At 59.4% G+C, this 23,120-nt stretch overlaps 2 protein-coding genes across 5 annotated transcripts in view; both read right to left on the minus strand.

The window, feature by feature from the left end:
* Positions 1-2,435: 2,435 nt before the first annotated feature.
* LOC141936529 (keratin, type II cytoskeletal 4-like) lies at positions 2,436-7,804 on the minus strand. 2 transcript variants are annotated; one of them, XM_074853565.1, is made up of 10 exons: positions 7,224-7,804; positions 6,399-6,616; positions 5,380-5,440; positions 5,045-5,140; positions 4,777-4,941; positions 4,424-4,549; positions 3,991-4,211; positions 3,732-3,766; positions 3,471-3,635; positions 2,436-3,416 (listed from the first exon to the last, which is right to left on the minus strand). In XM_074853565.1, the coding sequence occupies exons 1-10, from the start codon at positions 7,749-7,751 to the stop codon at positions 3,337-3,339; spliced, it is 1,695 nt and encodes a 564-aa protein (XP_074709666.1). In that variant the 5' UTR covers positions 7,752-7,804; the 3' UTR covers positions 2,436-3,336. The 2 variants fall into 2 exon arrangements, with proteins under 2 accessions (XP_074709666.1, XP_074709665.1); XM_074853564.1 differs by having other exon boundaries at positions 2,436-3,635.
* Positions 7,805-17,286: 9,482 nt separating this feature from the next.
* Positions 17,287-23,120, minus strand: part of LOC141936615 (keratin, type II cytoskeletal 8-like) — a 7,061-nt gene continuing 1,227 nt past the window's right edge. For 2 of the 3 annotated variants that reach the window (XM_074853740.1, XM_074853738.1), the window contains 8 exons: positions 20,986-21,194; positions 19,814-19,874; positions 19,625-19,720; positions 19,369-19,533; positions 18,953-19,078; positions 18,152-18,372; positions 17,873-17,928; positions 17,287-17,775 (listed from right to left, as the gene is read on the minus strand). In XM_074853740.1, the coding sequence (XP_074709841.1) occupies positions 17,591-17,775; positions 17,873-17,928; positions 18,152-18,372; positions 18,953-19,078; positions 19,369-19,533; positions 19,625-19,720; positions 19,814-19,874; positions 20,986-21,194 (1,119 nt within the window). In that variant the 3' untranslated portion in view covers positions 17,287-17,590. The remainder of the gene's footprint in view (positions 17,776-17,872; positions 17,929-18,151; positions 18,373-18,952; positions 19,079-19,368; positions 19,534-19,624; positions 19,721-19,813; positions 19,875-20,985; positions 21,195-23,120) is intronic. The other variant, XM_074853739.1, reaches the window with a different exon arrangement.

Genomic DNA, 23,120 nt, shown 5'->3' on the forward strand with positions numbered 1-23,120 from the left:
AAGCATCACTGCAACCATGAGCCAAAAGACTCGACAAACATCTGATCCCCTCGCGGGGCAAAGGCAAGAGCTGTCTCTCAACAGCCCTTCCCGTCTAGAGGAGAGGCAAATTGCAGGCAAGACCTGGCAGCGCTGTCTCCGCGGACCCAGGCTGTGAACACGCTCCACTTCTGATTTATCAGTCAAATCCATTCCGCCACCGCCTGCCACACCACAAGGTTCAGGAGGGTGCTGTGGGTTTACAGCTGCTGCAGATATAATATAGATATAATCACGAATATGCACATCACAGATGCACACACATTTGACAATGCCTTCCCTTGCCTCCCTCTGCATTACCAAACATGTGGTTACGTTTTTCGGGGGGGGGGGGGGGGTTGGCTTTTCCTTTTTCTGTGGGTGGGACGACGCGATCAGAGACTTTTCACGTTCCCAGCTGCGCTGGGAGGAGATGCGTTAAGTCAGCACAATGCTTGAGTCCCGAGCGCCCGTGTTTAGATAACACCGTCATTGAGTCACGGCCACATCTCCAGCCAAGTTTAGGAAATCAAACCAGGATTTGGATATCAACATCATCACCCGCTTCAAATGCAATAGGCAGCTTTAGGCTGCGGGGATCTCAAACAACGTCGTTGTATCCAAAGCCCTGATGACGGAAAATTACCTTTAAATGTCCCTTCCAACCCAAACTGTTCTATGATTCTGTGAAAATAAACAGGCAGGAATACAGGAAAAGCTGCTCAAGCCTTGAATACTTGCAGGAAAAGGCTCATTTCAGCAGCAACGCTGTCGGTTGACATGCACCGAACTGACAAAAAGTCTTCAACCACAGAAAGGGAGAATTTCTGGGGGAAAAGCAAAGCAAAGCATTTAGTTCCCACACTTCCCATAAAACGCTCGACATCTCGGTGTTTTCACTGTGCTTTAGAAGAGACTTCCAAAACGGGAGGAAATCATGACGAAATCAAACGAAACTTATTTCAGGCCACGTCAAATGTTTTCGCTCCTCCAACAAAAGGCAGAAATTATGTCACATCTCGGTCCAGCCCAGGAGAATTTTCCCCTAATTGCTGGTGTGATCATAGGAACAAAAGGCAAGGGCTTTTTGGTGTCTGTTTGTTTTAACTACAGCATTTGTGCACATCTAGAAGCCTTTTGTCTCTTCATCAGGCTGCCCCGATGTCAGGAGTCATTTGCTGGAGGCAAGTTTACGCAGAGGCAGCTGGATTGGGGTGACTCTGAGGGAAGTAGTTGTCTTTTCATTCAACGCCATCTCAGGTCCCTTCACAACTCACTCGAATATTTAACCATTGCCCAAACCATCTCCCCATCCAAGTAGTTACATGCCTTTGCTGGCAGCGTTGTGACATTCCACAGTCTCTGGTAGGTTTATGTCTCAAGCATTTACAAACAGGGAACGGAGCGTGGAATAAATTAAATGACTCATCTGGATCGCAGAGCGAGTCTGCGGTTGACCAGGGATGTGATTCAAGGTCTCCTGAGCAAGAGGTCAAACCACACCAGGAGTTTCTGGCTCTAAATTCACAGGTCATCAAAAATATTCTACTTTTGTGGAGAGGTAGGGCTTGACAGGGGGTTGGGATCTTGCTCTTCCCATGGTCTCAGTTACCTTTTGTGGATGCTTTAAAAACAACCCGTGGATCCCTGGCCAGTCCAGACAACAGTAAAAGCTGCAGGGCTGGCTCCAGCATCATGTATACTGAGGAATTAGCTCTGAATTAGCTGGAGGGGTGATGATCGCCCTTCCCACTTCCACACCGTCCCTTATAGGATGCTCCAAAAGCACTTAGGGCTGTGCAATGTCTTTGTCTTGCCAGCACCAGCTGTGGGCGCCACAGCACTGGGACCACCTTGGAGAACAGGGAAGCACGGGTGGAGGCCAGTGGTGGGCTTGGAGGCAGCGGTCAGTCAGAGGTGGACGAGCTAGGGAATATCGTGAGCTGGCCAACATGAGCAAGGAAAGGGCTTAGGAAGAGAAAGGGAAAGCGAATGGTCTCCTAAAATCAACTGAGTCCAAAAGTCTGTTCTGCTCTAACGGGCCCAACTGCCTCTGTCACTCCAGGAGTCCCAGCAGAAGGACAGAGGAGAAGAGCATCCAGGTTCACCCCAGCTGCCTCTTCCTCTCCTGCCACACTGCCAGGAATGAGCTTGTTCCCACAGAAATCACAGAATCACAGAATCGTCTGGGTTGGAAAAGACCTTGAAGATCATCCAGTCCAACCATTAAATGGCATCCAAGAAAACCCCGTGTGTTTCACAGAGGCTGGATCAGACCGTCACACAGAGCCTGACCCAGCCATTTTGCCACCCCAAACACTCCCCCTGCAAGACCTCCTTCATCCTCCTGCCAAACTGACAAACTATACGCATTTTTGTAGAGAGGTGGGTGAGAAGAACGGGCTACACGTTTGCTTTGGTTTCTTTAAATGCAAACTTCAAAGGGCAAGAGAAAGTCAGGCAACACTTTTAGATCTCAGTAAAAGAGGATTCTTGTTGCAACACGAAACTCTTTGGTCAGAGAGAAAACCACACAAGCTTACTGCCTCTAGTGTTTATTGGGGTATGCCACATGCCAAAGGAGAAAGGCCTAAGCAAACAAGCACAATTCTTCCCATGATCGCAATGAAAAGGTAAACCCTGAGCAAAACTAAACATTTTACAACAGCTTCTAAAAAACACAGGTGAAACTGCCAGTATCTTGCTTAGAAAAACAAACAAACAAAAAAAAAAAAAAACAAAAAACAAAAAACAAAACCACACAAAACAAATTGCAGCAGGGTAAGAAATGTCTTCAGCTGGGACTAGTCACCATTAGGAAATTCTTGTTTTGGAGTTCGAGCCCTGGCTGATGAGTAGCACCGATTAAAATTGCACCACATCTGGATCCAGCACAAGATCTTGAAAGACGTCAAGGCTTCCCGCAGGCTTCCCAGGACGCCAGTTCTCTGAGCAGCGCAGGGACCAGTCCCCTCTACGCGTCGCTGGGAGGAAGCCTCGCGCTTGGACCAGGCTGCCTTCTCCCAGCCGGTGAAGGGGCAGGTCCTGCTTCCAAACGAGTCCTCAGCACCCTGATGACCAGCAGCTTTGCGGTGTCTCAGGGGAGTGCTGGGGAAGTGAGCTGTCCTCAGACACTTGAGAGTCCCAGTCTGGTCAATATAGCCGTATTTTACTTTTCCATGCGGTTTCTGAAGGATGGTGGTGGCTTGAAATGAAGTAGACAGCCATCACCTAGGCAGTGAAGGGGGGTGGTGCTCACCATGAAATTTGCTTCCTTTCTCCTTTGGGTGCTGGGGATGGGGGCGATAACTCACTTCCCTAGACCCTCCGGCTGGCAGACATAGAGGTGGTGGTCTTCTTCAGGACGGTGCCAGACCCCACCACCACTGAGTTACACCCTCCACCCGTAGAGCACAACCCTGCCCCTCCAGAGCCGAATCCTCCCCCTGCACCGAATCCTCCCCCGGAGCCACATCCACCCCCTCCTAGGCTGTAGCAGAAGCCAGCACTGCCTCTCCCACTTCCAGCACCGAATCCGAGTCCTCCGAGTCCTCCTCCAAGGCACAGTCCGCCGCCATATCCACCTCCCACAGAGCTGCTGCTGCCTCCCACCACAGCTGCAGAGAGGAACAGAAGGCACGAGGTTACTTCTGATGCCACCATAAAGTTTTGGAGCATCAATCCCAGCCAGCCATGCTGGGAACGCTACTTACAGATGCTCACGGTGCTCTGACACTCTCCAGACATCCTGCAAGGGAAGGAGACAGAGCATCAGCTCCAGCCGGAGCATCTGGGCCAGCCCAGCTCCATGAAGCCAGCTTGGTCCACCAGACCATGGGCATAAATAACAGCAGCTACAGGACCGTAGTCCGTGGCTAGTGGCCACACCATCAATATTTTAATAGAGTGTGATGTGCCGCATTCATCTTGTTGATTTAGCAGGACGCAATCAAGCTCTTGCTGTATCCCCACCTGCACTCCTCTCCTTCCAGGAGCGTCCTGTAGGTCGCAATCTCAACGTCCAGGGCCAGCTTGACGTTCATCAGCTCCTGGTACTCGCGGAGCTGCCGGGCCAGGTCAGCCTTGGCTTTCTGTAGGGCTGACTCCAGGTCAGTCAGTTTGGCCCTGGCATCCTTGAGGGCCAGCTCCCCGCGCTCCTCAGCATCCGTAATCGAGCTCTGCAGCGTTTCACACTGGAAGGGCAAGACATGGATGAGATGAACGGGGCAGGGGCAGCCGGTCGGAGATGAAGCCATGATCCCAGATCACTTGGGCTCAGCTATTCGCAAATACAGCAGGTTTCCTCCTGCTTACAATGACTGTTACCAGACTATTTGCTTTTAGGGAAGCTCTGAAGGGCGTAACCAAGAGCTCACACCCATTTCTTAAAAAATGCAACCCCTACCTGTTTCTTCACGCTCTCAATCTCAGCCCGTAGCCTCTGGATCATGCGGTTTTGCTCAGAGATCTCAGTCTTTGTGTCCTTAAGGCTGTCCCCATGTTTGCCTGCAGTAGCCTGCAGCTCTTCATACTGGTAGGCAGAAGTGAGGGGAGAACATTAGATCCACCACGTGTGGCTGCTCCCAGCAGCTCTCCATACCACCCAACGCAAGCCAAAGGGAGCATGGGCACGTTAGCTCCAGCCTGGCTAGACCAGTACCAGCCGTAGCCCAGGCCCCAGCATGGTCTGAGCTATCACCAACAACCCCTCCACCTCCTCAGACACTGGTGATCACAAGCGACATGTGGCAGACCCACCTTGCACTGGTACCAAGACTCAGCCTCCACTCGGCTCCTGTTGGCGATCTCCTCGTAGCGGGCTTTGACCTCTGCGATGATGCTGTCCAGGTCCAGGTTTCGGTTATTGTCCATGGAGAGAACCACAGAGGTGTCGGAAACGGTCTTCTGCATCTCAGACAGCTCCTGCAATTCACACCAGATCTGACTTTAGCCCTGCCATAATTTCCTCAGTGTCACAACCCTTCTCCACCCCAGCATCCCCCTCCAGAGCAGCCAGACCACTTACCACATCATAAAGATACTTCAGGAAGTTTATCTCATCTGCCAGAGAATCTAATTTTGCCTGAAGATCCACCTTGGTCATATAAGCTGCATCCACGTCCTGCAGCAGAAATGGGAAGTGAAAACCTTCTGCCTGACGCACAGTATTTAACTATTAACACCCGGTATTTAACGGTGAGCCCCTTGGTGCTCCTTTCCCTACAGCACCCGCACCCCGAGGGGTCCTGGTTCATGTCTGATGTTAACAAACCGGTGCTGATGGAAGCAAGACATCCTCTGAACCAAGATGTGTCTTTGTGTTAAAAAAAAAAAAAAAAAAAAAAACCAAACACACTTTACCTTTTTTAGGAGCACAAACTCATTCTCCGCAGCTGTCCTTTTGTTTATTTCCTCTTCGTACCTGTTGATTGGAACAAGGGCGATTGAATCTCTCTGCTTATTTTGGCTACGGTTGCTGCTGGCAACTGGATGTTGTTGGCCTCAGACTAATGAACGCAGCAAAAATAGACACGCCAGGAGCGAGATTTATGGACAAACAACTGCGCTTCTCCTTTCTAGATGAGCCCTGGCTCCTGCTGAAGAAAACCTGCAAAGAGCCTTATCTCTGCCTAAACCAAACCCTGGTGGCTGCGGCCACTCCAACTCCTTCTACAAGACCCAAGAACCTTCAGGTCCTCAACGTGGGCCATTTCCATCTGCTTATCGGGGCAGGTAACTGCTGCAGAGTGTGGAGGGTGAAGATGATCTCCAAAACAAGGTCAGTTTTCAACCTGCAGCCTCAGTAGAGCAAGGTTGATCCTGATGAGTCCCAGACTCTCTTTCCTGCCATTTTTTGTAGCTCCTTCAGTGGAAGCATTTCTCCAGGCTTTGTTCTTGCTTTTCCAGCCGGACAAATTAATCTAATAAATAGTAGCAGGAAAATAATTTTTTTTTTTTTTAACCCCACATCGTCCTTCCAAAGAAAGCTCTAAGCTTCAAATCCTGAGGGATATTATGGGAAGGAATCCATGAGGAAATCCATGAGGAAATTATAGCAGGATTTAGCAAGTGATCTAATTAGTTCATTAAATCATAATGTCATGGATTCGTGAGGAAGACAAACAGTAGAGAATCCTGCTTTAGTGAGAAGCATAACTCAGCAACAAAACGTGTCAAGAAATCCCTTGAAAAATCAGCAACTATTGTCAAAACTCAGTTGATGAAAACTTCCCCAAAACCTTTCACATTTTCTAATCATTGAAGCAAGTGAAATATTGCCAATTCTTATGATTCTTTCCATTTTATGACTGTTCAAAGTTGTTTCCTCTATTTTTTCACCACCAGACAGCCCAACCATGACTACACCAAGAACAACCTACTTGGTCTTGAAGTCTTCCACCATATCTTGGAAGCTCTTCAGCTCTGAATTCAGCTGATGCTTCTCGCTCGAGAGGCCGTCCAGCTGCGTCCTCAGCCTGCTGATGTAGGCTTCAAAAACGGGGTCGAGGTTCCTGCGACCCACCCCTGTGCCACCCTGTTCCTGCAGGAGTTTCCACTTTGTCTCCAGGACTTGGTTCTGCTGCTCTAGGAACCGGACCTAAATGATTGTAGAGGTAGGTAGAAAAAGAGTCAGACTATTCCCAAAAGCATCTTTTTATTGATTTTTTTCCCACGTTTTCCATAATTTTTTCCCATTTAATGAGATTAACCTTCCTGCCTATTCTCATTGCCAGTGAGCAATAACTCCAGGGTCCCACTGGGATGGGTGGGACCACAGCTCTAGGATGAGTGGGCAAAGGTGAGTCACCTTCCCTCTCCAATCTCACAGCCTCTAAACAGGAGAAACAAGGTGACCCTCATAGTTTTTGCATCTCCTTGAAAATAGGCCAAAACACCCAAAGTCCTTCAACCCACAGACGGACAGAGTCCGTCAGCAGAGGCTCCATCAGCACATGGTCCCACAGCCCGGCACCAGCATCATGGTCTTAAGAACCAAGGATCCTGCTCCTGGGTTTCTCCATAACCTTGGGGAAGTCACTTCTCCAGCCACCATCTCTCTGGCTGCAGGGCTTCTTTGGGGTGGTCTGGGCAATGCCTGGTTCTCTGGGTATTATTGGATGGGCATCTCCCAGCAATTGCAACCGGCACGAGCCATGGTGAGCTGAGACCTCCACCCCCCAGCCCCGGGCTGAAGCCACTCTCACCTTGTCAATGAAAGAAGCAAATCTGTTGTTGAGCTTCTTCATCTCCTCCCGCTCTTGTGTTCGCACCTTCTGGATCTCGGGGTCGATTTCCAGGTTGAGCGGGGCCAGCAGGCTCTGGTTGATGGTCACTTCCCTGATGCCGCCCGGTGGGCAAGGGGGAAAGCCCTGACCTCCCATCCCACCACCAAAGCCACCAAATCCACCACAGAGGCCTCCACCGAAGATGCCACCAGCCCCACCACCATAGCCGCCACCAAATCCTGCCCCAGCACCGTAGCCGTAGCCAAAGCCTCCTTGGCCACCAGCCCCAAAACCTCTGCAGACACCACCACCTCCACCGAATCCTCCCAGAGAGGTACTTTTACTCCCTCCCAAGCAATGGAGGCTCCTGCTGCTGAAGCCACCAGCGTTGCCAGGTCCTCTGCATCCTACATGGGATATAGCGCTGAACATGACCTTGTTCCTCCCTCCAACGCAAGCGGAGCTGGAGCTGAATCCCTTGCCGAGACCACAGGACTGGCGAGACATGGTGACACGTCCCCAAGAGTAAACCCGTGAAGAGGGAAGAGCCGAGCGGTGCGGTGCACAGGAGGAGGTTCGGAGGCAAGAGGAGGTGAGTCCTGTGGGTGCAGTGGCTGAGTGCCCCTTTTTATGTGCTCAGGAAGTTGGCTGGGTGTCAGGAGAGTGGTGAGATATATTTTTTTTTTATTATTCTATTCATTGTTTTAGGGCTTGGAAGGATGCCCTCCTACCTTTGCCACCACCATGACCTGCCTCAAAACACTCCCTCGAGAGCTAAGAAAAACAAAGCTATTGTTGGTGTTGGAAGCACAACTCCAAATCAAATTCCCTCAGCTGCAACTGTCAACTTATCTCGGGCCTTTCTGAGCCTCTTATGGCAATGACAAAGCACTACAAATTCCTTGACGTATCACACCCTCGAGGGAGACCCTTGTTTTAACTAAATCACTCATTTTGAGCCTGATGGCAGGTGCTTGGTTCACTGAATTCCAACAAAAACGCGGTTTCCCAATCACACCCTCAGATGCACTCGGGTTCAACCTCCTGCTCAGAGGAGGTTTGACTTCGGTTGTCCAAAACTGTTTCACAACCAGAAAGAATTAGTCCTTGGCAGGATTATAAAATCAGTTTTATGTCAATAAAAAAGACTTTTAAGAAGGTTTTAAAGTCATTTTACATCGCTCTGGCTGGTGTATTGAGCTTGGAAGGACGCAGAGGGGTTTGCAGAGACCAAAACATTTCCATGGTGCCCACGCTTCACCGTACCTCAACGGGGCTGAGATGCCCTTCCCAGCCTGAGGAGCTCTGCCCAGCGTCCGTGACGGCACGTCCCAACCCCTCCGAAGCTGGAAGCGCTCCAGGCACTGCCGGGATATTTCCTGATCACCCTCGCAGGGTCTCCAGCCACAAGCCCCCTCCACAGCACGTGGCACTTGGCAAAGCCTCTCCCATGGTAACCCATTAGCGAGCTCACATTGTTCGACAAAAATACGACTTAATTGCTTAACCACTTTTAATTTATATTTTAATGAGCAAAGGTGTCTGAAGATGCCTTCTAACTGAGGATCCCCATTTATCCCACCGTTAAAAAAAAATAAAAAGCCGTAAAACTCCTCCCCAAACCACAAGCTGCAGCTGAAGCTGCGACAATAAAAGCGAACTCTGTAATTATCCCTTTTATTAGAGACACTCGTGGGAGAGGTTTGGGGAACCAGTTTCAGCTCTGAGCCTATTCACCCCCAGCTTTTTTTTTTTCACTGCAAACATGCAAATCTGGGTCCCGGCGCATCTCTGCAGGAAGGGAGGACTTTTCCTCCTGAACCTCGTTCACTGAACTGCAGGATTTTCAGCCCAAGGGGATTTGCATTGCAGGGAACAGGGAAACTCACACTCCCCTTTGGCACCAAACATCCTGCACACCCCGGTCCCCCCTGGAAACCCTCTCCCACCCCGAGGCTCTGGGATCCCCGATTTTCCAGCTCGCAGTGGGGACGTGGTCGGGGCGAGGAGGGAAGCGTCTTGAACCCAGCTCTGGCTGGGGGAAAGGAGGCGGCGGCTGCATCTCCCCGACCTTACGCAACCGGCAGATCTGCCGAGAAACCGAATGAACCTGTTGGAACCCAGGCGGAGAGCATAGCTGCCGGGAGTTCCCAGGGTGGCTCCGCCACCAGCTCCTGGCACGGCTCCTGGCTCGCTGCCGGCCGAGGCGCTTGCCCAAGAAGCCAGCTGTTGGGCCAGCAAAGCGCCCTGCTACACCCATGAAGTCCTGCCCCACCACGGTGGGGTGGGAAAACCTCCCTGGGACACTGGGGCTCCCTCCCAAATCCGTCCCACATCGCAAGGCCGAGCACCTCGGGTGCTCCAGAGCTTGCCAGGCTGGTTAATGCACCAGGAGCAAAGCACCAGTGACCCAACGTTGGCCACCATCACCCACCCAGCGCCGGGACCAAGTGACCCAGCAAAGTCTTGGGATGAGCATCCCGGGGTGGGAAGCAGACCGTGAAGGCGACCTTCCTCCCAAAGCTGTGGGGTGGGGCGTGGAGCCAGCACCCATGGGACAACCCGGCCCCACTTTAATTGCCAGCGCTTCCTCTCTTGCCTCCCCCACGGCGGGGTGGGAGGAGAGGTCAAGTTCCAGCAACTCCTCTCTCTTCGCAAGAAGCGTGACGGTAGCAAAGCTGACGTAGTGCGCGGCAGAGATTAGATGTTTCCAAACACAGGAGACATGAGTCCTCCTCTTAAAGACCAGCTCGTAGCTCAGAAACCCAGATAAAATCTCAACATCAGGTTACTGCTGGGTTTAACGTTCCGTCATCGCTAAGGACCCGGACACCCCAGCGAACAGCTCAGCAGCCGTTGAGCCCCGTTGCTCTGCAGCAATGCCTGCGCACCCATCCACCTTCCAAGGGGTTTCTCCTCTCCCTAAGGACAAGCGGACAAACCCCCAGACCTACACACACGCCTACGAGCTTTGCTAGGCCAGGCTTGAATAAGATGCTGGAAAGAGAAAATAGGCTCTTCCCATGGAAAGATATAAATAACCAACTTCTTTGCATCCTAACCCTAGCCCAGAGGTGAAACCTGATCCCGAGAGGTTTTGCAGCTCCACTAACACGTCCGGCTGCATTGCTTTCATGAGCTTCCGAGACTTCCTCAGGGCTCCGCAAGGCCACGGCAGGACAGTTGGGCACACGCAGATCCCCAGAGGTGCAGCCCGAGCACCTGTGGCAGCTCCCCGGGGCAGTGGGGTGGCAGCCGTGGGGCAGGGACCCACAGGCTCGGTCCCCCTGGCACTGGGGCAGCTGGTTGATCTGCCGTGGGTCATCCCTCATCTGCTGGCAGATACCTGTGCGGGGACATGAGGGTCTCCAGGCTCAATGAGGAGCTGGCACACTCCGTGCACCTCAGCAGGAGATGAACCATGGCAGGATGTGACCCTTTTCTGCACCGGACACCGCGCCTGGACAGAAACTGGGATTTATCCTCCCAGGAGCTGATGGTGCTCAGCATCTCTCGTTAGGATCATTAGGATCACAGTGCTGGAAGCAGCACAGTCCCTCAGCCACAACACCAGTTTATACTGGGAGTATTTCAGAGCCAGAAAAGCTTCTCAAAGCCACTGATGGGCATCAGAGCCCACGGCGGCGAGCGCAGCCCCTCGCCGAAGGCTGATGCTGGGCTCTCCGGTCTCGCTGCTTGTTATCCCCACGGGCCAGGTCTCACATGCAAAGCAGAGGAAAGAAAGAGAGAAATTAAACCAGGGCGGGCAGGTGAGTTCCACAGAGCTCTTTGATGGTGCATCAGCTGCTGCACCCACGGGCTGGCTCCTCTCCCAGCGAAGGGTGGGAAGAGGGGATGTGTCCTCGCTGGGGGGCTAAAAAAGGTTCTGGACAACGCCGTGGATCAGTCCCGGAGCTGGTACCCGGGATATCCACACCCACAGGTATCCCCTGTAGCGCCAGGGGAGAAGGGAGCACCAGCGGGGGAAAGCAGAGCAAAACCAGAGAGCCCAAATATACCCATTTTCACCCCAAAGCTGCACTGGGACCGTGTTCCATCGAGAAAACCCCGTTTTGTTGAACAGTGAAGGAGCGAGAGACTCCCGCCTGCTCAAGTGGCAATTACTAACCAGGCAAATTGCAGGGCTGGGACGTGAGCTGGGAATCATAAAAGCAGAAATAACAAGGTGGGTCCCGAGAGAGATCAAAGCGGCGTGTTGCAGAAGACGGGCGGCACCCCCGCTCCTGTCAGAGCCGCAATTGCGGAGAGCAAAGAGCCCCGGGCGCTCGCTCGGGAGCCTCCTTGCAGTAAATGATGCTGCTAACACATAGCTCACAGGCAACCCCTTCTCCTGGGAATCTGCGGCCCTCCCTAAGTGCCATTAACAGGAGCAATGACCCTTATTATTGTGGTGATGCCAGTCAACGCTTTCACCTGATGCAGCGCTGGCACCTCCGTCGGGTGTCACCTCTCCCGCTGTCCCCGGCCGTCCCGCTCGGCGTGGGACGCTGCCGGGAAGTTGACTGAGCATCTTTCCCACCCCAGGGAAAAACTCTTCCCAGCCCTGCCCCCCCCAGGCTCAACAGTGAGAAACACAGAGGCAGGTCTCCCATGAAACGAGTACGAGGGATCATTTCGGACGTAGTCAGGAGGAGCATCCTCTTGGACTGGGAGTGGGAAACGGGGACCCCCCTGGGGAGATGAGAACCTGCTCCAAGGGATACAGGGTGGGATTTACCCCGGGGGTGACCCCCGGTGGGTGAGGCAGGTCCCAGGGACATCTCAGCGGCCCAAGCTGTACAACCCCATCCCGTGGGGATAAGGACCCGATGGACACCCATTTCCCCCTGTTTCTTCCCACGTTGGAGGAAACCCGGCACCCAGCAGCCTTTGCCCACACTGAGGGCAAACAAGGACACCAAAATGGGGAAAAATTAGAGAGGAAAGGGTCCTGCTGCAACGGGGCCAAGGGTGGGGGATCGCACCCTCAGGCGGCTTCAGGCCGTCAAGGAGCGTCTGCAGGGCAGAGCATCTCCCCAGCCCGTTCGCCCACTCCAACAGCATCACTCGGGGCCAGAACATCCATTTTTAGTGAAAAAAAAGGATGAGGAAAAACAGGTTTGAAGCCTCCGAGCCTCACGGAAATGGAAAAGTTTCTCCAAACGCCTGCGGATTTGGCAGGAGGACAGAGAGGACTTTCCCCCATGTGAAGGTCCCCTCGTAGGTCCTAAGCTGAGGGGGTGGGAATGAGGCTGTTAAACTCGCTGGCTCCTACATGAAGCAATCAGAAAAGGAGCATTTTGGGGAAGAAAACAGGCAAAATGGATGGGAGAGCAAAGTTAGAGCCGAGGCTCGGCAGAGGATTGAGCATGGGCTGGGATCAGGAGGGGTTGGGACCCGACAGCCTCCCGGTGCAGAGGGAAAGTGGCTTTGCTGCAGCATCACCCCCTCCCCAAATTACTGGGGTCACCCGAGGATGAGCCGAGAGGAAAGGCAGATGTGGGGCGATGGAGATGGGACCCGAGGGCGCTGCAGCCCGGGGGATGTCCCTGCACCCAGCCATGCACCCGTCTGTCCGTCCCGCAATCCTCGGGGTGCGCGGCCGGGGCGGTAAATGCAGAGCACCCTCTAAAGGGCAGAGACGTGCCGGGGAGCCCAACCAGCCACCCCAACCTCCTAAAAACGAGTCCAGCCCTCCCCACCAGCCCACCTCGCCCCAGCTTCCCCTGCCCAGGGGTTTGCCGGCACCCAGGGGACGCCCCGCGCCTGATCCCGGGGTGTTTTCCAAACAAACAACAAAAAAAAAAAAGGCAACACCCTCCCCAAAATGTGCTGGGTCTGGGGATGCTTCACCCCCATGAGGTGTCACGGGGGTGGGGGGAAGCGGCCAAAAGGGACGGATGGGGCCATGGGGGGATGTTGGGGGCCAGGCGGGGTTTGGGGGCTCCGAGGAGAGGGGGAACCCCCCCGGGAAGGGCGCAGGGGTGTGCGTGTGAAAATATGAAGAGGTAAGCTTTGGGCGGCTCCTGCCCCCGCCGCTAATTACAGGCGTTAAACTCGCCCACAAGCCCAGTCTTGCTGCTGCACCCCTGCCCCGAACACGCCCAGGCCCCAGCGGCGGGGGGGCACCAGCCCCCCGCTATGGCACCGGGACCCCGTGCGACACCCCGTGCACACGCGTGTGCAAGGACGGGCGCACGCCTGGAGGTGCCCACCCGAGCACGTAGAGTTTGGGTGCCCCCTCCATGGGTGCTGTGGTTGTTTCCACACACACACACCCCCCCAGCAGTGTCACATCCAAAGGGGACCCCAAAACGCTTGTGGCTGTGGGGGCTGTGAGGGGCAGGTGGGGTTTGGGGCGGAGGAGCCTGTTCTGGGGGTGGATTTGGGGGGGGCCAGGCTCGGAGGGTCCCACAGACGGAGAATTTGGGGTTCGGGTCCCATCACTGGAAGGAAAGTTTGGGGGGACACAAAGCAGCTGAGCTGCATCTTGGGTCCTCACGGGGGGGGACCCCACAGGAGGGGCCCCCTTGGCCCACCACAACCCCCTAAGTCCCCCCCCCATGGGCTCAGGACCCCAAACCCCATCACCCTGCTCCCGCCACAGCCCAAGGCGTCCGGTTCCTCCCTCCCAGCTCCCCCCCAACCCCAGGAGGACACCCCCGAAAGCACCAGGGACCCCCCACAACCCCAGGGATACCCGAAAAGCACGTGGGCCGCACACGGGGCCCCGGCACGTCCGTCCCGGTGAGTCACTGCCCCACCCGTGAGACGAGCTGAGTCAGGCCTCTGCCTGCCCTGGCATCCCCCCCCCAAGCCCTGGGGGGCCGCAGCCGGCCCGAGTCCCCCGGGATGGACCCCCAGGGTGGTTTATAGGGGGGAGCGGGGGGGGGTCCCCGAGCTGTATCCATGCCTCAGCTTCCCCACCCAGGGCATCACCTCCCCAGCTCCAGCCCTGGGACCTCTTTTGGAGGTGACGGGTGGTTTTAACCCGCCCCCCCCCCGGGACCCTCTGGGTCCCACAAAGCCCCAGGGGGATGTCAGGGACCCCCGAGGTTCCCCCCCAGCGGCGTCCCCGGTCCCAGCAGGGTGGGGTGACACCGAAACCTGGGGTGGCACCGCACCCTGCCCGCAACAAAGTGCTGCCCAAACCCCCCCCCCCCCCCCCCCCGCCCCCCCCCCCCCCCCCCCGCCGGCTTGTCCCAGCTCTGCCTGCTCCTGCCTGCTCCTGCCCGGCCCTGCCCGCGGGATGCGGCTGTGCCAGCACCCAGAGCCCGGCACCCCGGGTTTTGGGGTGCCCCCCCCCACCCCCTGGGGAAGGGGGTTATGCAGAGAGGGGCTTGACTTTGGTGGGGGGAACCCTCCAGCCCACCCCCCCAGCTTGCAGGTTGCACCCCGGGGTCCCACCGAGCCGCCGCCCTTGGGGGGCTCAAGCACCCCCCAGCCCGCCCCGTGCCTGTTTCCCCTCCAAGTTCACCTCTCCGTGACCCCCCCAGCGTTTCCGAACTGGGGGGGGGTCCCTGGGGGGATCAGCCCCCCCCCACCCCGCTGCACCTGGGCAGTTCGCCCCCCACCAGCCCCCGCCCGGATCCAGACACCCCCCCAGCCCCCAAATGCTCCGTGGGGTTTGGAGTGGACCCCCCCACCCCCTCCCTGAGGGTCCGAAGGGGGACCCCAGCATCCTGCCGCCCCCCCCCCGCTCCCAGGCAGCTGCCTGCACCCCGGGATCTGGCAGCAGGGAGCTGCCGGAGCCCATCCCCGCTCCTCTGCCGCCCCCCAGCGTCCCCGCGAACCCCAAAATCAGTCGGAGGCGGGGCGGGGGGGGGGGGGGGGGGGGGCGGGCCGGGGCTGCCACAGGGTCTGGGGGCAAAGCTTCTGGGGGGGTCCCCAAACCTCCCCCCTCGCCAAGCACCCCGTGAGCCCCCAAGCCAGCTCCCAGCCCCCCAAAAAGCACGATGAGCCCCGAGGGACATGGATACATGGGGGGGGGGAGGGAGGGACCCCCACCAAAGCCAAGCCCGGAGACAGGGTCAGGGTGGTGTTGAAATTGGGGGGGGGGGTGGAGAGAAGAAAATGGGGTGCAGGGCGGTGGCCCCACTTTAATCCCCCCCCACCCCGAGCAGGGGTGAAGACCCGGCGCCGCGGCTGCTCCCACCCGCTTTTTGGGGGGGTGTCAGCTGTGTCACCCCCCACCCGAACCCAGCACCAGCCCCGCTTTGGCCCAAGGGCCCCCCCGGATGCTCAGGGCCCCCCCGGGAATGGGGGGGTGTCAGGGCGGCTCTCGGGGAGCCTCTGGCGGGCGCCGGTGCTCCCGCCCCCCCGCTTTGCATCGCACCAAAAATTGGGGGCCCCCCCCCCCAAGCCCCTGGGGGGTCCCCCCAAGCCCCTGGGGTGCAAGCGCTCAGGGCTGGGGGCATCGTGCATTACACGGGGCGGGGGGGTCGGGCCCCCCCCCCGGCCCCCAGAGCGTGTTAATTAGCTGCAAGCGCTAATTGCAGCGCAGACGGCAGGTGTCACCTCCGCACCGGGAATGGGAGGCGGGAGGTTGCACCCCAACTCCTGGAGCACCCCAAGACCCTGGGGACATCCCCCAGCCCCACCTCGCAGCCCCCCCCGCCCCCGCTGCTGAGGGATCACCGCAGGGGCCAGCGGTGCCCGGGGGGGGCGATGCTGAACCCCCACTTCCATAACACAGGCCCCCCCCAAAGCCACCCACAGCCCACCCTGAACCCCCAAACCCTTCCCTCGCCGCCACGTGCCCGTGGGAGCAGGATCCGGCCCCAGCCCAGACGGGCCGGTGCTGTTAATTATTAACCAAGGGGCAAAGTCCCCTCTGCCGCGGGGCAGCTCCCAGCCGGGGTCCCCCCATCCTGACCCCCCCCCCCACGAGGGGGATGGCTCTGAGCCCCGTCCCCGTCCCGCCACCCCCCTGGGTCTCTGCCACCAGCAGCTCCGATGGCCCCTGTCACCTCCGAGGGGGCTGGGGTGGAAAAGCCCATTAAATACACACCCCCCCCCCCCGCTATTCACCAGGCTGGATCTCTGGGGGGGGGGCTGGGACCCCCAAACTTGGCTGCTTCACTCCCTCCCTGCAACTCCAGATCGGGGGGAAATGGGGGACATGGGTGGGCACCCAGGGGATGTCCCCTCCTCCCCGGGTGACTTGGGGCCCAGCAAACCCCACGGGCGGGGCGATCCCACGGCTTTTCGGGGTGCAGAGGCGGCTGAAAATAAAAGGCTCCCACAATTTTCCTCCCAGCTGCACCCCAGGGCTCAACCCTCCTATGAGACACCGGAGAATCCCGCGGGGCTGAGCCTCAGCCCCGGCCTGGAGCAGGACAGACGTGCCGGGAGCTGGCACGCGGATCCTGGCGGGAGCTTTGGTTTGGGGGAAAATCCTGCAGGATTTGGCCTCGTTCCAGCCAGCGCTAACGAGGGCCGTGATTAACGCCCGTGGGGGCTGGTGCTGGGGACCCTAAAAGACCCCCCACAAGGCATCGCATGGCCCCAGGGCTGCGCTGGGGTTGGTGGGCCGGGACGGATCCTGGCACCCCAGGAGGGACCCTGGCACCCCAAGATGGGTCCTGGCACCCCAAGACAGATCCTGGCACCCAGGAAGGGGTCCTGGCACCCCAGGAGGGACACTGACACCCCAAGACAGATCCTGGCACCCAGGGAGGGGTCCTGGCACCCCAGGAGGGACCCTGGCACCCAAGGATAGAACCTGGCACCCCAGGAGGGACACTGACACCCCACAACAGATCCTGGCTTCCCGGGTGTGCATCCTGGCATGGGGGACCCCAGGAAGGGGCCTGGCGGTTTGGGGCAGATCCTGGCACCCTGGGACAGACCTTGGCATCTCCAGATGGATCCTGGCACCCCAAGATGGACTCTGGCACCCAGAGACAGACCCCAGCACCCCGGGATGGACCCCAGCACCCCAGGACAGATCCTGGCACCCCTGGCCTGGGGTGGACCCTTCTCCAGGCCCCCCACATCCCCGCTGGCAGCAGCTCCTGGCACCAGCATTTATCAAAAAAACTCCGTATTTTAAAGGCTTTATTCTGGCAGCGGAGCTGGCAGGAGCCCCCCAGAGTGGGGGGCAGGTTGGGCTCCCCCCTTTCGCACCCCACAGCTTCAATGGGGACATGGGGGGGGCAGGACGGAGGGAGGGGTTGGGGAAAAGGGGGGGGTTGGAGCCCTCGTTGTGGACTGGGGGGGCACTGGCTCAGGATGCCCTGGGGGTGGGGGGTGGGAACAAGGGGGTGCTGGGGGTCCCGACTGTCTGCGGGCCAGATCTGGCTGCCAAAGGCTCCCACGGAGGGACCCCCCCGGGGAGGGGGGGCTCAGCTGGCCAGGACGTCGGAGGACTCAGACACCAACTTGCCATCGCGGGTCTCGATCTTCTTGATGACGATGGCGCGGGACTTGGTGAGGGCCGAGCTCTCCAGGGCGGGGGGGGGCACGGCGTAGCCAGAGCTGGCGAAGGAGGTGCTGAAGCCCCCCCCGAAGCCCCCGCCGAAGCCAGCTGCTGGGGGAGGGGGACAGTCGTGAGCACGGTGGCACCGGGTAGTGTCACCCAAGGTGGGGGGTCCCGGCCTCCACCGCCCCCCCCCCCCCCGCCTTACCCGAGTACCCCGTCGTCTTGGTGTGGATGCTCAGGTTTTGCATGCCAGACTCCAGCCTGCCGGGAGAAATTTGGGGGGGGGGGTGGGGGGACACAGACACATGACACACGCTGAGTGTCAGGGTGGGGGCTAAGGGACATGCCCAAGGGCAAACGGGGAGGCTGTGGCAGAGGGGGGTGGGCTCCTCCTTGTCACGGCCACAGCTCTGAGCTGCGGATACCCAGGGCGGGGCTGCAGGGTGCCCATGGGATGCCCGTGGGATGCCGGGGGTGCCCCCACCTGCTCTCCTCGCCCTCCAGCAGCTTCCTGTAGGTCGCGATCTCGATGTCCAGGGCCAGTTTGACGTTCATGAGCTCCTGGTACTCGCGGAGCTGCCGGGCCATGTCCTGCTTCGCCTTCTGCAGAGCGGCCTCCAGCTCAGCCAGCTTCCCCTTGGCGTCCTTCAGGGCCAGCTCCCCGCGCTCCTCCGCCTCCGCGATGGCCGTCTCCAGGCTGGCTCGCTGCAACACACACCCACAGCGGGGAGGGGGGGGGGGGGTGTGAGAGGGAGAAGGGGCTGGGGGGGTCCCTTGTGCCCCTCACCCCCAGTGCTCCAGCATCCCTGTGCCTCAGCACAGTTCAGGCATCCCACAGCACCCCTGTGCCTCAGCATCCCTCACCCCCGGCATCTCTCAACCCCCAGCAGCCCCCACGCACCAGCGCCCCTCGCCCCCCCAGAACCTCCCGTGTCCCAGCAACCCCCACCCCCAGCACCCCTCACCCCCGAGAATCCCATGTCCCAACGTCCCTTGCCCCCCAGTAGCCCCTGCACCCCCCATGTCCCACCATCCCTCGCCCCCACCATCCCCTATGCCCCCCCCCCATCTCACCCCCCTATTATCCCCCACACCCAGGCTGTGGCCCCCCCCACATCTCCAGGATAGCTCTGATCCAGGGCTGCCGAGGGTAGGGGTCCGTGGGGGTCCATGGGTGGCTGGGGGGGGTCTCAAGGTCCAGAGGGGCCCCCGGGGGGGGGAGGGCGGCAGCGGGAGGAGCGGGCAGCGTCTCCCCACTTTCCCACCCCGGGGGCTGTTCCCAGACCTGGTTCTTGAGCGCCTCGATCTCCGCCTGGATCCTCTGGATCAGCCTGTTGAGCTCGTTGATCTCGCTGCGGGTGTTGCGCAGGTCGTCCCCGTGCTTCCCGGCCGTCGTCTTCAGCTCCTCGTACTGTGGGGACCGGAGCGGGCAGGATGGAGACAGGACACCCCAAAATTGGGGAGAAAAGAGCCGGGACGTGCCCATGCCAGGGGGGATGCTCCAGGCTGGGCTGCGGTTGGGTTTGGAGCCGGGATCCCTCCCACGCAGCAGCCGCCCGCTCCGGGGCAGGGAGGGTGTTTGCCCGGCCGAAGCCTCAGGGAGGAGGAGGAGGAGGAGGAGGAGGAGGAAGGAGCCTGCGCTTCCTTCATCCCAGAGCGGGGAGCAGCGGGGAGCGGCGGCGGGGGGAGGCGGGAGCTCACCTTGATCTGGTACATGCTCTCGGCCTCGGCGCGGCTGCGGTTGGCGATGTCCTCGTACTGCGCCTTCACCTCGGCGATGATCCCGTCCAGGTCCAGGCTGCGGTTGTTGTCCATGGAGAGGACGACGGAGGTGTCGGAGATCTGAGACTGCAGCTCCCGGAGCTCCTGCGTGCCATGGAGGGGGGGGGGTGCAGGGCTGAGCACGGGCAACTCAGCACACGTGTGGGCTCCCCCGCCGAGGGAGGTGACCCCGTACCTCGTCATAGAGTTGCCTCAAGAAGTTGATTTCGTCGGTCAAGCTCTCCAGGCGCGACTCCAGCTCCACCTTGTTCATGTAGGCTTCGTCCACGTCCTGGGGGCAGAGCAGGCGGCCCGTCAGCCCCCCCCCCGCCCCTCAGCACCCCCCTCCCCAGCGCTGCTCGGCCCCTGCCAGACCCCGGGTCACCTTTTTGAGCAGGACAAACTCGTTTTCCTTCTCGGTGCGGTGGTTGATCTCTTCTTCGTACCTTGGGGAAGAGCAGAGGGCTTGGAGCTGGGGATGGGGGGGGACAGGGATGGGGGACATGGGGACATGGAGGTGTGGGGATGTGGGGACACAGGGGCATGGGGATATGGGGACATGGGGACGTGGAGATGTGGGATATGGGGACACAGGGACATGGGGACATGGGGACGTGGGGACATGGGGACGTGGGGACATGGGGACGTGGGGACACGGGGATATGGGGACACAGGGACACGGGGACATGGGGATGTGGGGACATGGGGATGTGGGGACACAAGGACATGGGGACATGGAGATGTGGGATATGGGGACACAGGGACATGGGGATGTGGGGACATGGAGATGTAGGGATATGGGGACATGGGGGTGTGGGGATGTGGGGGAACACGGAGACATGGGGACAAGGGGATGTGAGGCTATGGGGGACATGGAGACACGGGGACATGGGGGTGTGGGGATATGGGGACATGGGGGTGCAGGGACATGGGGGACACAGGGACATGGGGATATGGGGGACACAGATGCAGGGACATGGGGACATGGAGACATGGGAATGTGGGGTTTTGGGGGACATGGAGACACAGACATGGGGACATGGGGGTGTGGGGACATGGGGACATGGGGGTGTGGGGGTGTGGGGGTGTGGGGGAACACGGAGACATGGGGACATGGGGATGTGAGGCTATGGGGGACATGGAGACACGGGGACATGGGGGTGTGGGGATATGGGGACATGGGGGTGCAGGGACATGGGGGACACGGGGACATGGGGGATATGGGGGACACAGATGCAGGGACATGGGGACACGGGGACCCACCCACCAGTATGTCCCTTGCAAGGCCAGTGGAAGAACCACCCTCCCCAGGCCAGGCCACCCCAGTGACAGCCAAAGGGGACGCTCCAGCCCCACCCCGACACCCCCAACCACCCGCCAACGCCTCGGGCACACGGGGACACGCTGCACCCCACGGCGGGGCCACCACCCAGGGGGACCGTCACACCCCCCCAACCCGCCCCCCCCACCCCACCAGACACCCTGGGGAGGGGCACAAGCAGCGGGGAGCAGCCCTGGCAACCCCGGCCGCAGCGTGGCCACGGGGACGGGACTGACTTGTTCTTGAACTCCTCCACTAGCCCCTGCATGTTGCCCAGCTCGGCTTCCAGGCGCAGGCGCTCCTGGCCCAGGCCCTCGAGCTGGCGGCGCAGGCTGGCGATGTACGCCTCGAAGAGCCCGCTCATGTTGCTGCGGGTGGTCTTCTGGGTCTGCAGGAGGCTCCACTTGGTCTCCAGCATCTTGTTCTGCTGCTCCAGGAACCGGACCTGGGGGCAAAGGTGGGGGGAGAGGGGGGGGGGGGGGGGGTCAGCATCACCCCCTCCCACCCTGGGAATCCCCCTCCCGGGGATGGGCTCGGGTACGTGGGGTGGGTCATGGAGGGGGGTGCTCGGTGCTGGTTTGCAAGGGGCAGAGGGCTGAGTGGGGGTGAGGGTGCGGTGCTGGGTGCAAATCTGGGGTGCTGGGTGCAAAAATCTGCGGTCCTGGGTGCAAATCTGGGGTGCTGGGTGCAAATCTGGGGTCCTGGGTGCAAAAATCTGCGGTCCTGGATGCAAATCTGGATTTGGGGCGCGAGGCTGGGGTCCTGGGTGCAAATCTGGGGTGCTGGGTGCAAAATTCTGGGGTCCTGGGAGCAAAAATCTGGGGTGCTGGGAGCAAAAATTTGGGGTCCTGGGTGCAAAACTTTGGGGTGCTGGGTGCAAATCTGGATTTGGGTGCAAGGCTGGGGTCCTGGGTGCAAAATTCTGGGGTGCTGGGAGCAAAAATCTGGGGTGCTGGGAGCAAATCTGGATTTGGGGCGCGAGGCTGGGGTCCTGGGTGCAAATCTGGGGTGCTGGGTGCAAAAGTTTGGGGTCCTGGGTGCAAATGTGGATCTGGGGTGCAAGGGTGGGGTCCTGCGTGCAAATCTGGGGTCCTGGGTGCAAAATTCTGGGGTGCTGGGTGCAAATCTGGGGTGCTGGGTGCAAAAATTTGGGGTCCTGGGTGCAAATCTGGATCTGGGGTGCAAGGGTGGGGTCCTGGGTGCTCCTTTGCAAGGGGCAGAGGGTGAGTGGGGTGGCAGGGGGTGAGGTTGGGGTCCTGGGTGCAAATCCGGGGTGCTGGGTGCTAAAATTGGGGGTGCTGGGTGCAAAATTCTGGATCTGGGGTGTGAGACGGGGGTCCTGGGTGCTGCTTTGCCGGGGGCAGAGGGTGAGTGGGGTGGCAGGGGGCAGCTGTGGGGTCCTGGGTGCAAATTCAGGGTCCTGGGTGCAAATTGGATCCGGGGTGCAAACCTGGGGGTCGTGGGTGCTCCTTTGCGAGGGGCAGAGGGTGGGGTGGGTGAAAGGGGTGGCAGGGGGCAAGTCTGGGGTCCTGGGTGCAATTCTGGGGTCCTGGGGTGCAAACTGGGTCCGGGGGACTTCTGGTATCCTGGGGTGCAAACCTGGGGTCCCGGGTGCAATCTGGGGTTGCCCCCAGGGGAATCCCCATCCCCCCCACCCCCGGCTGGGCCCCCCCCCCCCCCCAGCCCGCAGTGGGGCGAGGAGCCCGGCCCCAGCGGAGCACCCGGAAGCGGGTGACGGGGAGGAAGGGTGCTGGGTGCCGGCGGGAGTGGGGGGTGTCCCCATTGCACCCCAGGGGGGCAACGCTCCCCCCCGCCCATCCCGTCCTGCCCCAGTGCCGCTCCCTGCCCGCCGGCTCAGCCGCCATGTCCCCAGCAGTGGGAGGGGACCAGGGTGTCCCCACAGCCGGCTGCATGTCCCCAGGGGGGGCAGGAAGTCCCCGAGGGGGCCAAAATGTGCCCAAAGGGGGTCAGGGGATCCCTGGGGGGGGTATGGGTGTCCCAAGGAGGGCAGGAAGTCCATGAGGGGGACCAAAATGTGCCCAAAGGGACCAGGGTGTCCCCAAGGGGGTCTGGACGTACCCAAAGGGGCCAGAAGGTCCCCAAGGAGGGGCAAAATGTGCCCAAAGCGGGTCAGGAGGTCCCTGAGGGGGTTGGATGTCCTCAGGGGGGGCAGGAGGTCCCCAAGAGGTCCAAAATGTGACCAAAAGGATCAGGGTGTCCCCAAGGGCGTCTGCATGTCCCCAAGAGGGACCAAATGTGCCCAAAGGGGCCAGGGTGTCCCCAAGGGGGTCTGGACATCCTCAAGGGGACCAAGAGGTCTCCAAGGGGGGCAAAATGTGCCCAAAGGGGTCAGGAGGTCCTCAGGGAGGTC

Source organism: Strix uralensis, chromosome 33, assembly GCF_047716275.1.
Source record: "Strix uralensis isolate ZFMK-TIS-50842 chromosome 33, bStrUra1, whole genome shotgun sequence".
NCBI lineage: Eukaryota > Metazoa > Chordata > Aves > Strigiformes > Strigidae > Strix > Strix uralensis.

Excerpts from the sequence above, each read along its gene's own strand:
- LOC141936529 (XM_074853564.1), bottom strand. The coding sequence starts at position 7,751 with ATGTCTCGCCAGTCCTGTGGTCTCGGCAAGGGATTCAGCTCCAGCTCC. Across the intron at positions 4,942-5,044 it reads TGAAGTATCTTTATGATGTG|GAGCTGTCTGAGATGCAGAA; the intron begins GTAAGTGGTCTG and ends TGTGAATTGCAG. Across the intron at positions 4,212-4,423 it reads TTGAGAGCGTGAAGAAACAG|TGTGAAACGCTGCAGAGCTC; the intron begins GTAGGGGTTGCA and ends TTGCCCTTCCAG.